Genomic DNA, 14,650 nt, shown 5'->3' with positions numbered 1-14,650 from the left:
TGGACCCTGTAATGTGCCAAGACAGTGATGGGTCAGGCATCCCTGCCCCTCCTACTGCGTCTGGAATTTAATGTGTTTTTGGCAAACTGTTGTAAGTTGTAGAGTTGTAGAGAGAGAGGGGAACGGCATGGGGACATTTCCCTATCTTTAATCAAAAGCATGTTCGATTTGAAAACAAGATTTCTTGTTTAGGTGGCATCTATGGCACCCTGAAACTTATGTCATTAAAGAGAAACTATGACTTTCTCAGGTAGCTACAGGTTAGACAGCAGTGAGTAAAAGCCGGAGATGGAGTGAGAGAATGAACTGCTATGCTAATCCAATTGACTATTTAAACTGGTTCAAGAACAATTAAAAATCAAACATCAAAGACCAGTTTCATCTCCTCTCTTTTTTATATTTTATCCAATTCTTGATTAAACTGCTCTAGATGCTCTCCATGTATTCTTTTCCTGCCAGTATCTCACACACTGCTGTTTGGGATTGTTTCAGGGGCCTCTTTGCACAGTCTGCACCTGGAATACTGCCGACTATGGTAGATCTGGGACTCTATTGCTCTGGTGCTCAAGGCTTATGCTGCCATCATTAGCCATTCTGTGCTGTCCTTCTCTCCAACCAAATATATAGAAATGCATTGGTAAAAAATGCCAGAGGAACCAAACATCAGTTGCTGGATGTTGTGAGAAAACTATGATGCTTGATAAACTTATTTCTTACCCTAGACAAGTCACCATTCCATCACAACAGTTGATCAACTTCTCTCAGCTTCTCATTGTGACTAATTTAACTTTGTAGGTAGGTAAATAGTTTCTATAAAGAACTTGGCTATAAATTCAGTTCCTTTTTGGAAAAACCATTGCCGCTTTTCACTGAAAAATCAAACCATCTGCCTTGGATCAGCACTTTCAACTCACATTTGAGGTACACGTAAGTCAACCTAGCTGACAGATAGTTGGATGGGAATAGCATTGTAAAAGATTAACATGCAGAAACAAAATTTCCTCTAAATAAAATCCATCCTAAAATTCACATGCCATTTCAGATCTCTTTTGACTGCAGTCTTCAGATCACACCTCCAGCACATCAGGGATCTGTATCAGTTAACCTGCTCCAACCTTTTCCTCAGAGGTTGGAGCTGAAAGAACTTTTGCTCTGCTCCCAGTGCTGACCTTCCAGAAACATTTACACATCAGAAACTACACCGAGTACTGTTTTATGTGCACGGGGGGGGGGGTCATGCAAATTCCTCAGTGTTGCCACATGTTCAATACACTGCACAGGACAAGTCACACATCCATCACAAGGCTGACATTAAGGGAAATTGCCACTCACTAGATGAGAAAAAGATTGGCATGTGCTTGTTTACCACCTTGCAAGTTTATAAATATCTTTGTGCTTTGTCCCAGGTTGAGGACTAGTCTGCCCCCAAGGGGGGGGCTTAGTCTGGAGTTAGACTTAACATCCTTGTTTCAACATTACTGAAGCCACCATGTCATTTCAAAAACCTGTCTCATTTTCTGACAAAGTTTGCAGCACAGCTGTCATGAAAGGTCCCTGATGCTTTGAAATTTAGTCACATGTACCATCTGTAGCAGTATTAAGGCAGTACAGATTGTCAAAATTAGAGCCTCCTTACTTCCATAAACCTGATTTATACAAAGAATAGCTGAGCCCCAGGTCATGATATAGCATTTTTATTTTCCTTGACAGGGTTACTGCCATTGATGGTTTGAAAATGACACCATGCTTTATGTAAAAACTGGATTTGCTTTACAAACTGAAACTCCAGTATTGTTGTTCCCCACCCCCAGTCAGACCAACCAGCCAAAGTATGGACATTACTGAGAGCCTGAGTCCTGCCCATTGACAGGATCATTTCCTTTCCTGCAGAGCTCTACTGGGCACCTGGGAAGATCTTCTGCTGCTGGCCAGAAGCATGGCCTTCAGTAGCATGCTCCTTCAAGTAGTGGATGGCCTGAGAGTAGTCTCTGCCTGCCTCATGGTTTTGGCTGAAGGTGCTGTAGGATCCAGGCGGGTACAAGCCATACAAGAGCATCCTGTCAAACCTGCCAGTAGATACAGGGCGGAAGCCACCCAGTTGACTGCCTGACACAAGGACAGTGGCCAACCCCTGACCAAACCCCTGTCCAGATCCTGCAACGTCAGCTGGGTAGCCAAAATCCTCGGTCTGCTGCTGGTAGCTCCCCAGCTCAGCTTCCTTGACCACACTGGAGGTCTCTCCAGACTGGAGGGTGGGTCCACTTGGTGCAGAAGAGCCTGAAGGAACAAAGTCACCGATGGACTGGGCATCAGCTGAGCCCGCCTCAGAGAAGACTGTGGTAGGAACAGCCCACTGGGTTTCTGGAGGGGAGAAACCCGATCAGGTATTATATACACACACACACACACACTACACTGTTGCTTTACCAATATATTTTTCTACTTTAAATATTTCATCCTGTTGCATTTGGGTATTTTGTGTACTATACCAGACTTCTAGGACTTAATCGGCCACCGGGGGAATGAATAAAGTCATCTTTCCATCTGAGGTCTATGCACATTGCAATCAAATGGATTTCATGCTTGTAGATTTCCCAGTATTCGTGTCAGATAGTGAACCATGCAATACATTTTTACCTGGTTGTTCATCCTGGGTCCCAGCATCATATTCTGCCACAGGCACATACACTTGAGGGCTTGTGACATATGCAGCCCCTGGCAGACCAGAGACCAAGGTGCTTGACTGAGCCATTGGGGACACACCAGCAGCTTGCACACCTACTTGAGCCATTGGGGACACACCAGCAGCTTGCACACCCATTGGGGCTGAAGAGCTGCTAAACCCTGGAACAGAAACAGGCTGATACAGACCAGGACCATGGGCAAATGTGGACCCATAAGCATGTCCAACAGTGCTGTATGGTGCAGCTGCAAAACTATGGGCTCCTCCGTGGTAAGAGGGATAGTTAGCTGCAACATTTGCACCGCTGCTGCTCTGGCCAGTGGATTGAGACCCTGCATACAAGAAGGAAACACGTTTAAACAGGAGCTCAGTCAACAAAACAAACATTTCACCAAAGATGAGAGCCTACCCTACCTTTATGGGGGTAACCACATGTTGCCACAATCAGCAAGTTAAAGATGGAGACCCTAACGCCACTATACATAAAGGAGGGAGGAAGGGGAGGAATAAATTAATTAATCAACAATCACCTCATAATTACCCAGCAAATCTGCTTCAGAATAAGACACCCGCTTACCTGAGAAAAGACTCTGTAGTCATCATGGTGGGAGTCAGCAGTGATGAGAACAGAGAAGGTGAAGGTTTATAAATGTAGCCAGAGGCCAGCCCTGACCAATCAGAGGTTAACGGCCAAACGACACACAGCTGAGTGACTATCAGGAAAACTGGATCCAGCCTCAGCAATTGTTTTCTTGAGGACATCAGAAGCAGTTTGACCAGGAACTGTTTACCTTTTGAAAAGACTTCACAGGGATCTGTTTACATTGACTTGTTATTGTGTTGTATGGCTTACAGCCTTTTTCTTCTTTCTTTTTCTTTTTCATACCTGACACACACACACACACACACACACACACACACACACACACACACACACACACACACACAGAGAGAGAGAGAGAGAGAGAGAGAGAGAGAGAGAGAGAGAGAGAGAGAGAGAGAGAGAGAGAGAGAGAGAGAGAGAGAGAGATTAATTTATGGTGGAAAAAGTTTGAAACAGTGAAGTATTGTAATTGGCCCTACATTTTTCATTTTGTATATTAATGATATATGTAGTATTTCTAAGATATTGCATTTTGTATTGTTTGCTGATGACACAAATATTTTTTGTTCTGGGGATAATTTACAAAAATTACAGATGGATATCACGTTAGAAATGAACAAACTAAAGAAATGGTTTGACAGAAACAGGTTATCAGTGAATCTGAGTAAGACTAAAATAATGCTGTTTGGAATAATGCAAACAATACACCATTATCAATAACAATAGACAGAGTAGAAATTAAGAGAGTGCATGAAATAAAATTTTTAGGGGTAATCATAGATGATAAACTTGACTGGAAATCACATATAAAACACGTACAAACGAAAGTCTCAAGAAGCATTGCAATAATAAACAAAGCTAAGAACGTCCTGGATCAGAAATCACTCCGTACTCTTTACTGTTCCTCTTCTTACCATACTTACAATACTGTGTTGAGGTTTGGGGAAACAACTATAAAACATCATTACAGTCACTGACTATTGTTCAAAAAAGAGCAATACGGATAATTCATAATGTTGGTTTTCGGGAACACACAAAACCATTATTCATTCAGTCAAAATTACTAAAATTTACTGATATTGTGGAATATCAAACAATCTAAATAATGTTCAAAGCTAAAAGTAATCTATTACCAAGAAATATCCAGAATTTTTTTACTGTTCATGAGGGAAATTATAATTTAAGGGGGAAGATTAATTTTAATATTCCCTTAACTCGAACAATCAGGAAAGGTTTTTGTGTTTCCATCATCGGGGTAAGACTATGGAACAGGATCACTATGGATTTGAAGCAGTGTCCAACCATGAAACAATATAAATTGAAATACAAGGACACTATTTTTCAGAGGTATAGGGATGAGGAAAGTGTTAAGTAGTACTATTATGAGGATCTTGTGCTTGTGTTATATTTCTTTACTGGTCACTTTAACTGGGTACGGATATGGGTATCTATGACTTGTATATGTAAGGGTGTATGTATGGGTATGTTTACATTGAATATGTCTGTAGTATGGGTATATAAAGATTAAAGTCTTTAAGTCGTCATGTAACTACTCATAGCAGGTTATCTTCTAGACAGGTCTAAATCAGGAGGTTATCAGGTTTATTTATTATTTAAGGAGAAGGGGTGGGAGTTCATAAGTTATACTTCTTCCCACTCCCTTTCGAATATGTAATTGTACTTTTTTATATTGTATTAAATTTTGTCTTTGTTTTATTTTGCTTTCATGCTTATTCAAAATAAATTCAATTCAATTGTTCAATAATAATCATGCTCAAGAGTGTTTTCAGTAAGTTGAATACATAATGGATGTGGAAAAAATATTTTAAAAGGGAAAGGCAAAACCAGGTTTTAGTCAAGAGTAGATGTGGTTGATTGTCGCTAAAATTATTATTATTATATTTCTTTCATTTAAAAGGTCCCCCTACATAAAGTAGTAAAGCCTACTTTGTTGTACATCAATGCATCTGTAAACGGATCTATTTCATCATTTGGCTTAAGAAAAATCAAACACTATTATCAGTATTAGAGAATGAGTCAAACAGTGAATCAATAGCAGTTGGCTGTCTTTAATTTTATAGTGAAAAAGTCCAAAACTTCCTGCTGGGATAGTAGGTTAAAGGAGAAAGTTCGGGGCACAGAGGTTAAAACACAAAAACTGCTCACCATGCAAGAAAAGTTCTTTTCAGGTTTGACAATTGAATGATTGTAATCATTTTTTTTTTCATAACTCAATCATGAGTATGACAGATTTCCTTATTTCTTTTTTTTTCAAGGATTTTTCTAAGCTGTTGCTTTTGAAAATTTTCAAGTGCTCTTTCCCCAGCTACTCCTTCTTTAGAAATCAGTGCAGTTAACTCTTAGTGCTTTTACTTTCAATCCCACAAGCACTTTTGATCATTTGAAATGTAAAAGAATTAGAAAAAAATAAAATTACATAATCAATTATTGATACTAAAAGAGATTGTTAAAATCGTCTGTTTCATTGATTGTTCATTCATTCATTGATCCACTAGCATTTTCACTCTTAATTTTGATTATTTTTATAGTTTTTTCTCAAACAGTTCATTCTTATTATATTGTTTGACAGATTTATCCCTTTTCTGGGCATGAGTATCATTCCTGTGTTAACTCCTCAGAATCTTGGCTTTATTTAATCTTGGTGCATCCTCTATTATTATCTTGGTGCATCCTCTATTATTATGCTCCTGCACTGACTGTGACGCGCCACATGACACGCGTTGCGTAGGCGCTGCTGAGAATACAACTAACTACAACTTGCCCGTCGCCATAACGCAGAGGGGGGGTCATTGCTCATGCGCGCTCTGGAAACGACGTTGGTATCCTCTTATCCCCCATCCACACAAACAAACAGTGGCGAATTTGTCCATCGGCGGAATTATTTTTCACGCAGGCTGCAGGTGAGTTCAGACATGCAAACTTGCGACTGTGACATCAGTTTTTGGCAGTCAGTAAAATCCGGCCCGCTGCATCGCTGTGAGAGATGTCCAGAGGCGGGGAAACATTTTGGACATTTGAGTGGACGTGACTTCAAACAGCAGACTGGACACCATGGATGACAAAGCTGACTGATGCTTTGCGTGTGTATCTCTAGTAGACTTTATTTGGTTCTGCACGGGCACGATCGCTTAAGCGAGCTCGCCCTCCTGTAGTTTGTTGATTGATGACTGGATCGATGAATGTCCTGACTGGACATCTGTTTTCAGAGAAGAGGGTGGGGATGAATGACAATTATGTTAATAGATCAACAAACCTGCTGTCCACTGTGTTTACAGGAGATGCCACCCTACGTCCTCATCACAGCACTTTTTACCCTTCCTGTTGTCGCAGGTAAGATTTTAATTGTAATTTTGTTTTAACATTTTAAAGACACCTTTTAGTTGTGACACTTTTAAACACATGCTGAAACAGCCATTGTCCACTTACTACTGCTTTATAAACTACTTATACGTCATTTCTGTTTTAGATCAACATCCCTCAGTCTTTTATTAAATTAATTTTTATCTTTGTAAAGTTGTAGCTTTTCCAGACCGTCCAGTCTGCGGTCAAACAGATCAGTGGAAAATCAGAATTTCTCTAAAACAAAATAAGAATAAATTCAGCTCTCAACACTTCTTAGCCAGCTGATAGTTTTATTGTTTTTGATTTGATAAGGTGATTTGTTTTTTAGATAAAGAAACTTTTTTTTGACCCAGCTGAAGGTCAGTCCACAGAATATGGAGAATATAATGGATTATAAACAAGGACAAAGTGGTAATGTCCTCATTGCACACAAGGTCTTTACACTGTACTGGAGAAGATAAATAATCTTGTATTATTAACCTCTATCCACAGGTTGGGATTTACTTGGTGAGTCTGCAGCTCCATTTTGACTCTCAGTTCTTGACACAGTGAACATATTTAAATCTTAAGAGGTTTCTAACCTTTGTTTTTGCACCCTGACAGGTGAAAGGGAGAAAGTCCAGATGGTGTGTGTTGGGCAGGAATTTCGTTTACCGGTGGACTCGACTTCTAGAATTGTGACTTTTACACCGGACTCTGGGGGACCAAAACAAGTTCTGCTGGAGAGAACTGCTGTGAGTGGAAGTGTTAGCACTTGTTCTTGTGTTTATTGTGCAATGAACTGACTACACTTACAGTCATCATAAAAATATCATCATAGATGAGGTTTAGGTTCAAAATTGTGATATTTTCAGTTATTGTTGTATTACATTTGAATAGATTCAAATAAAATTAATTTAGTGCCATCAGAATGTTGTCACAAAGTGTTCAAACATACTGAACAGAGAGAAACAAAAAAGCCTTTAATATAGCCAAATAAGCACAATCTGGTCTATTATAAGTGTTGCTTCAGCCTACACTTTTTTTTTTATTGGTCTGTGATTTCTTTTTTAAAATTGCAATTAATTCTGGATTAATGAGATTTGTCTGTTTACCTGGTTTTGTTGTTGTTTTGGAATAAATAATTGAAATAAAATTGAAATAGAAAGCCTGAGACAAACTTCAACACTTGATTCCTATTAAATAAAAGGCTAAACAATAATACAATATGCTACTACAAAGTACTACTACTAATACTAAACTGATGCTTCATACATCATAACATCATACATAATACATAAGATTATTATTGCAAATGAATTTTAGAGATTTTTCAAAGAATTTGCTTAATTATTTAAATTTAAATGAATTAACTGATTTTAGTTATTGCATCAATAATACTGTAACTTGCATGTATTCAGGTGTTTATTATATGGAGATTTCTAATACACATTTCATTAGGAATGAATTAAAATTTAGAATTGATTAATTATAAAGTAACAATTCAATTTTTGAAAATTGATCCTTGTGTTTTAAAAGCAAATCTAAAGTGACAAACCACAGAAGTTTAAAGTGGATCTCCAGATAGCCTGTTGTCGTTTGAATTTTTATACTGCGGAACAAAATCATCAGAGATGAACTGGGTTATTGTTGCTAACAGCAGCACACAAGAAGAAACGAACTAAATATACACGACATGAATTAGTCTTATTGGAGAAAATTAATTAATTATGTTTTAAATCAATTAAACTAAAAAAAGACTATTCATTTGTTCCTTTTTGCCTCTTTATCTGAACACTAATTTGAAATGTGAGTAGCTATGGCGATGCTCCTCAGGAGATTGGTTGTCCATGACCAGTTTCCCTTCAGGGCCAATAAAGTTAATTCTGATTCTGTTATAGAACCTTTGACAAGAATGAACATCTCTGCTGTAGCTTCTGTTGTGTTCATTTTGATATTGTCTGGAGCACAGATTTCAGTGTTTCCAGCTGTTTTGGTAAGATTTTGGTCATCTAATCCATCCGTCTAATCCTTTTTCATCACTCTTGGACATGCGCTTTGGATCATTGTCATGCTGAAACCCAAGACCTCGTCTCAAAATGGGTTTGATTGATGTTTTGATTTCATCATTCTTTATGAAGCACTTGATCCTCTCACTCCAGAAGCAGCAAAGCAGACCCACAGCTGGGTTTACTGTTTTACAGACAGTACTTGTGTTCTGTTATCACTGTTTAACAAAGACATGCAGCATTACTTTAGTTTGATTTTCTCTTTCAGTTGAGTAAATGTTCCCATAGAGAATGTGTCTTTTTTTTTTTTTTTTTTTTTTTGAAAACCAGCAAATATAAGTTGGGTATTTTACATGTGTCCACCTTGGCTTTTGCCCATGAAGCTCCACCTGGTTAATTGAGAGAATGCTGATGCTCAAGCCATCACAGGCCAGCCTGAAGCTCATGCAGTGTCTTCTGTAGTATTTTTTTCCACAAAAATCCACAAACTTGTTTCACTGTGACTCATCCGGAAGAATCCTAAAGATCACAATCTTGATATTACAAAATGCTCAATCAGGGTATCAAAATCTTGAGTAAATGTCTCGTAGACCTTGAGACGGTAATTTTTTAAACAACATTATAATATGATATTATCGGGGAATTATTTTATCTTTTGAAAACAAACCTAAAAAAGTTTGTTTTATGCATTACATTAAATTTATGGTTAATTCTGGTAAAACATAGTTCATTGTTGGCTTTTCGTTTTTGCTTTTTTTGTCATTTTGTCTTTTTACATGATGTAAATTTAATCAAACATCTTCCAATATATAAATACATTATATTCTGTAGATGATGTTTAGTAACCAATTTGGACATTTCATTGAAATAGTCTCATCCTCGAAAACAGGTGTATTTGCTTTTTTTCTGAAGAATCTGTAATTATGATTCAGGGGTTTTAGTTATTCTGACCAGAACTGTATTTTTTGTCCAACTGCAGGTGAAGGACTCGCGTTTCGAATGGACCAGAGATAAGACGTTAGTCCTGAAAGAAGTGTCTCACAGCGATCAGGGACTTTATGCCAACAAACTATCTGTCGGATTCACTTACGAGACAGTTCACCTGATTGTTTCAGGTACAGTTTCATTTCTTTAAATTGCTCTTGACTTTTTTTTAAAATTTGGCACAAAAATCATACTTTTTTTCATGTTTATATATTTTTTTTAGTCTTGAAAGGTGCTATATAAATAAAGGTTTACTTATTTACTTACACATTATCCATCACCTGCTCCTTAAAATAAGATGCTTTAATTTATTTTTCTTGATCTGACCATTAGATTTACCCAAGTCCTGAAATTAAACGTATGCATGGTACCTCAGCACTACTAGTTCAGTGAGGAGGTGTATTTTCTATTTCTTCATTATCTCATACATATTTGCCTCTATTCAGAATGCATTAAGCCCTACCGGAAAAACTATGGGGAGAACTTCGAGCACAGCATCCCTGAAAATGCTTCTGTGCTGGAGTTTTCTCCACGCGGGGCTCCGCTGGAGGCCATGCCAGTCGTGTTGTGGAACCGGACAAACCCTGAAACAAGTGATGCAGGCCGCGGACGGCTGCAGCGAGGGGGGAAGGTCTGGGTGGCAGAGAGGGTCACACAAGCAGACCAAGGCAACTACACTGTGAGAGACGACAATGGGAAGGTGCTGTCTCGCAGCACCCTCTCTGTTCGTGGTGAGCAGAGACCGAGAGTTTTTTAGAGGCTGAAGGTTATTAGTATTTACTTTCAGGATGCTATCAGTGGTGATAATTATATTTACTCTTTTTCTTTTTCCATCTTTTACCCTCTCATGTCCTCACGTTTCCTTCATATTTCACTCATCCCGACTCTACATACTGATGCAGGACATTCCTTCAATGTTACACGCTTCACCAAGGAGTCACTGACCCTCCCCTTATTTCTCCCTGTCCATCATGCCCATCTCATTTTCACCCCTGCAAGATTTCCTGATGAATCCTCTCTGGGCCCTTTCGACCCCAAACCCCCTCGTGGCCCGGTCCAGCTGATTCGTGAAGGCCAGATTACGGACCATGATTTGCGCTATAGAGGTATCGTCTCTCTGAACAGGAACGGATCCATCCATGAGGTCGTCATCACAAGGCTCACACCGCGGCACGATGGGCTGTATGAAGTCAGAGATGGGAATGGTAACCTGGTGTCCTCCACCTACCTGCATATGATTGGTGAGTTGCTCTACATGTTTCCCTTTGCCTGTGGCCGTTGCCTTACACTGGCCACTCACATTAGTACCTGTCCCATTTTTTCTGTTGATAATCCTTCCAGAAAAAAGGGGGGGCTCTTGGCGAGCACTCTTTAAATCCATCACAGTCCCCTCTGGCATGTTTGTGTCGCTGGCTGGTTTCATCTTGTTCATGAAGCGCTACCCAACTTGCAGCCTCTCACAGATCATCAACGGCATCAGAACAAACCGCACGCCATCGCCCAGCCCTCCAAGTGTTAACATCCAGGTAAAACAGGCTACAGTAAAACTAAAAAATTTTTATTTTTGTTGTGATAGTTACAAGGCTGGCATACCTTTGGACTTTCCATTTTTTATATTTAATTTCTTCAGTAAATAACCTACAAAGCCTTTGCACTCTTTTAGTTATCTTGTTTCAATGAAAAATGACCTACAAATAAATGTGATATACCTGAACAAGAAAACATACAAGGTGACATTTTTAACCAGTTTTACATTCTAAAGAAAAATAATATATATTAATATATTTGGCGGGAAAAGTAGGTAGACAGATGACCTCAGAAGCTAATAATGCATCTAACAGCACAAATAACTTCTTGTTTTGTGACATTGGTTTGCTAAACTGTTTGACCATGCACATTTCCCACAGGGGTAAGACGTTCGGAGGGGCTGTTATATGTTTCACTCTGATATATGTTGAATTCAAAGCTGAATTTTATTTTCTTGCTTGCCTCCAGTGTAAGTCAAGCATGTTGTTTCTTTTTGTCACTAGATTTTTAGAGATTAGTTAGTTTTTAATCCCTTTCCAAAACACAAACACCCACTGTCTTTTTTTTTTCTTTTAGAATGCTAAACAGATAGGATGGTAATGCAGAATAACTAAGACAAAAGCAGACCAAACATGGTTCAGATTAAACTAAAGTGGTCCCAACTGTCACTCCTTTGGGAGTCATTGTCACGAATTAAAAACATCGGATAACCTCAGTAATTTCTGGTTTTAAAGATGTGATGAACGTGTAATAAAACTTTAAAATAATGTTTGTGATTTCGTAGAAATATTCATGAACTGTGGTCATTTCAATTCATTATATATATATATATATATATATATATATATATATATATATATATACATAAACATCTTCAGGATTTATAAATGGCAATCTTTTTTTCTTGATCATTACCTTAGATGTTGTATTGTAGTGTTAGAGTTCATGAACAAAAAATATGTTGGTTAAGAAGACTTGATCTTGGTTAAGGTGGATCTTATGAACTAAATGACAACAGGATCCAAAAGGGATTAATGAAGACTTTGTTGGTAAAAAGTGTGAAACTTCTCCCAAACAGAACTGGTGTATCAATGAAAAAATAACTATTTCCTTGCTTTACTTCTGTACTGAGTTTATGTTTGTCTGCATTTGTGTGTTTGTCCTTGCAGGACTACAGTCAGCCTCATCCGCCCCCCCCAGCCTATTACAGTCACACCGAGCATCCTGGAACACCAAGAAAATGGACTCCAAGAGCCAGTCCTGCTCACACTGTAAGGCCGATAACTGAATCAAAACAGTTAAAACTGTCAAACTGAATCAAGTACATGAGCATATGAGCTGTTGTTGCATTTCCAGGGTTACACTCCTGTTATGATTGGGCCTCCTAGAGCTGGGAATCAGGAAGTACAAAGACTGACAACTGAGAGCGCCTCTAATCATAACGTAACCACTGAGGTAAAATTATTCTCTGCTCCACCTGTGAGTCTTTCCATGTTTAAGCTACTCTTAAAAATTTATTTGTCCTCACTCCTTTCTAGGATGACAATTCCAAAGAGGAAGAGGACAGAATTTTCTTTCCTGTACCTGGAGCGTCAGACTGTCTCCACTCCACTGAGGACTGTGTTCAGTTCCAGATTAAGAAAGATGGAGATAAGGAAAAGTGGAGCAAATCAAAAGAGTTCTTTTCCACACTGCCACTAAATGTGGACACTTCTGAATCCTGCAGTGTTTACACATCAAAGAAGCTGGACTTTTTATAAAACAGGAGTTATAATAAGAGAAGTGTGGGTCATGGAGAACAAAACAATAAAGGATTTGGAGGTGACATTATGGAAGAAAACAACCTCACCTGTGCAATTTGCACAATTTTAATATTTTGGTTGTAATGATTTGATTTTTTTAAGCATGAATTGAGTATTAACCTTGCTGTATCACATCGCACTGGGTGATAGTGCGCCTGAAATCTCCCTCTATTACCTACCTCCAGACCCTCAGGACCAATATGATCTGAACTGTATATGCTGAGTGTCTCAGTGTTTGTTGGTGTTATATGATCTCTAGGGCTGCATAGACATTAGAGTAGTTACACTAATGTTTGCAAAAGAGATTTTTAACTACTTTGCATCAGTGTAATAGTTAATTTAAGAGCTCACCCATCATCTTGGCCTTTCTTAACCACAGAAACAGTTGCTTACCAGTTTAACAGTATATCTTTTTTTCAGATATAATACATTGCCCTTGGAGATAATTATATAATAAGTATGTGATGTGTAGCATATTTCTCCAAATATTGCGACAACCTGTAAATATTTAATGCTTATATAAAGAATATTCACACATTATCGTCAAATATTTAAATATTCCTGTTTCAAACAATAAAATTAATATTTAACACATGCATCTTAGATTACTTTATTTTTTATACAGTGATGTGCAAGCATCTTCAGTAAACTTAACATTTTGTTACTGCCAGAAAAATAGGAAATGGTTGCAGAGACTTATTGGAATGTGCAGACATAAATGGAAATGTAGTATGTTAAGCAAGGATCTGCGCTACTCTGAGTTTGAAATGAAATGTTTGGTTTGACAACCTTTTTCTTCAACACAGCCTAAACCTTACTAGAAAAGCTTTTTCGTATTTTCTTTAAGTGTCCGTGAGGAAAGGTTCTCCAGGTTTTTCAAGAAATATTTCAAAGCTCTTCTTTGGATTTGACCAACTTTTCCTTTTTTCTCTGACAAGATTATCCTTCACAGCCTCAGTAATGTTAAGGTGTAGCTTCTCCATGAGACCTGATTTTCATTCCAGTTTTTTTCTCACTTGGTATAAGTCAGCCTTTTCTCCATGTTTCTGTTCCATAAGAATTGCTTTTTGACATCCATCCTTTCATAGAGATGAGTTATAATTAAAGCTTCAACCCATAAATGGCAGGATGCATTTCTTTGTTTCAAGTCAGCTCCTTTATGAATCTCTTAAATATAATACTTTTTATCTGCTAAACTTTTTTTAGCCTACCAATTCCTTATTTGTTTGCTTATTTTTTGTTCCTTTATTCAATCAGTTTTCTACATTTGTGAAGTTATGTGTAATTTTCATCTAATAGTGCTTTTAGAATCACATTGCTTGTGCAAAAATATGTATTTATTTATTGTCTGTTAAACTGTGTTATGATTGTCATTTTGCAGCTAAAGAAATGAGACCCAGTTATGTGTCTTGGGCAGGCTGCCAGTAATCAAGTCCCTTAAGATACCATTTCAAATTGGTTATCTGTTAAGTTAAGGAACAAAGTACTGTTTTTTCCTTATGAGATAGGTGAATTTCTCGTTTTAAAATGGCTTATAGGTCAATATTAAATAAAAAAGAAAAATAAACATTTTCCGTAAATGGTCAGGCAAAAAGGCTGGATTGAAAATGTGAAAATGAATGACAAAGAGGCCATTGTCTGTAGAAAACTTTGAAATACCTTCAGAAAGCTTGGGGTTGTTCAAAAATACTTCAGAAGT

The 14,650-nt window shown here is 37.9% G+C and overlaps 2 protein-coding genes across 3 annotated transcripts; one reads left to right on the top strand and one right to left on the bottom strand.

Moving 5' to 3' along the window:
• Positions 1-1,678: 1,678 nt before the first annotated feature.
• On the bottom strand, positions 1,679-3,312 carry LOC121643189. The gene is made up of 4 exons (XM_041990464.1): positions 3,261-3,312; positions 3,098-3,159; positions 2,638-3,015; positions 1,679-2,361 (listed from the first exon to the last, which is right to left on the bottom strand). The coding sequence occupies exons 1-4, from the start codon at positions 3,284-3,286 to the stop codon at positions 1,895-1,897; spliced, it is 933 nt and encodes a 310-aa protein (XP_041846398.1). The 5' UTR covers positions 3,287-3,312; the 3' UTR covers positions 1,679-1,894.
• Positions 3,313-6,101: 2,789 nt separating this feature from the next.
• LOC121642584 lies at positions 6,102-13,545 on the top strand. 2 transcript variants are annotated; one of them, XM_041989342.1, is made up of 11 exons: positions 6,102-6,208; positions 6,584-6,638; positions 7,143-7,157; positions 7,254-7,384; positions 9,618-9,753; positions 10,069-10,353; positions 10,525-10,863; positions 10,964-11,148; positions 12,319-12,420; positions 12,506-12,604; positions 12,688-13,545. In XM_041989342.1, the coding sequence occupies exons 1-11, from the start codon at positions 6,104-6,106 to the stop codon at positions 12,907-12,909; spliced, it is 1,674 nt and encodes a 557-aa protein (XP_041845276.1). In that variant the 5' UTR covers positions 6,102-6,103; the 3' UTR covers positions 12,910-13,545. The 2 variants fall into 2 exon arrangements, with proteins under 2 accessions (XP_041845276.1, XP_041845277.1); XM_041989343.1 differs by lacking the exon at positions 7,143-7,157.
• The last annotated feature ends 1,105 nt before the right edge of the window (positions 13,546-14,650 follow it).

Source organism: Melanotaenia boesemani, chromosome 7 (genome assembly GCF_017639745.1).
Source record: "Melanotaenia boesemani isolate fMelBoe1 chromosome 7, fMelBoe1.pri, whole genome shotgun sequence".
Classification (NCBI taxonomy): domain Eukaryota; kingdom Metazoa; phylum Chordata; class Actinopteri; order Atheriniformes; family Melanotaeniidae; genus Melanotaenia; species Melanotaenia boesemani.
This window is presented reverse-complemented; position numbering and strand designations above follow the sequence as displayed.

Coding starts and splice junctions, on each gene's coding strand:
- LOC121642584 (XM_041989342.1), top strand. CDS start 6,104: ATGCGCGCTCTGGAAACGACGTTGGTATCCTCTTATCCCCCATCCACA. Junction 10,864..10,963: donor CACCTACCTGCATATGATTG/GTGAGTTGCTCT, acceptor TAATCCTTCCAG/AAAAAAGGGGGGGCTCTTGG. Junction 12,421..12,505: donor GAGCCAGTCCTGCTCACACT/GTAAGGCCGATA, acceptor TTGCATTTCCAG/GGTTACACTCCTGTTATGAT.
- LOC121643189 (XM_041990464.1), bottom strand. CDS start 3,286: ATGATGACTACAGAGTCTTTTCTCAG. Junction 3,160..3,260: donor ACTACAGAGTCTTTTCTCAG/GTAAGCGGGTGT, acceptor CTTTATGTATAG/TGGCGTTAGGGTCTCCATCT. Junction 3,016..3,097: donor ATGTGGTTACCCCCATAAAG/GTAGGGTAGGCT, acceptor TCTTGTATGCAG/GGTCTCAATCCACTGGCCAG.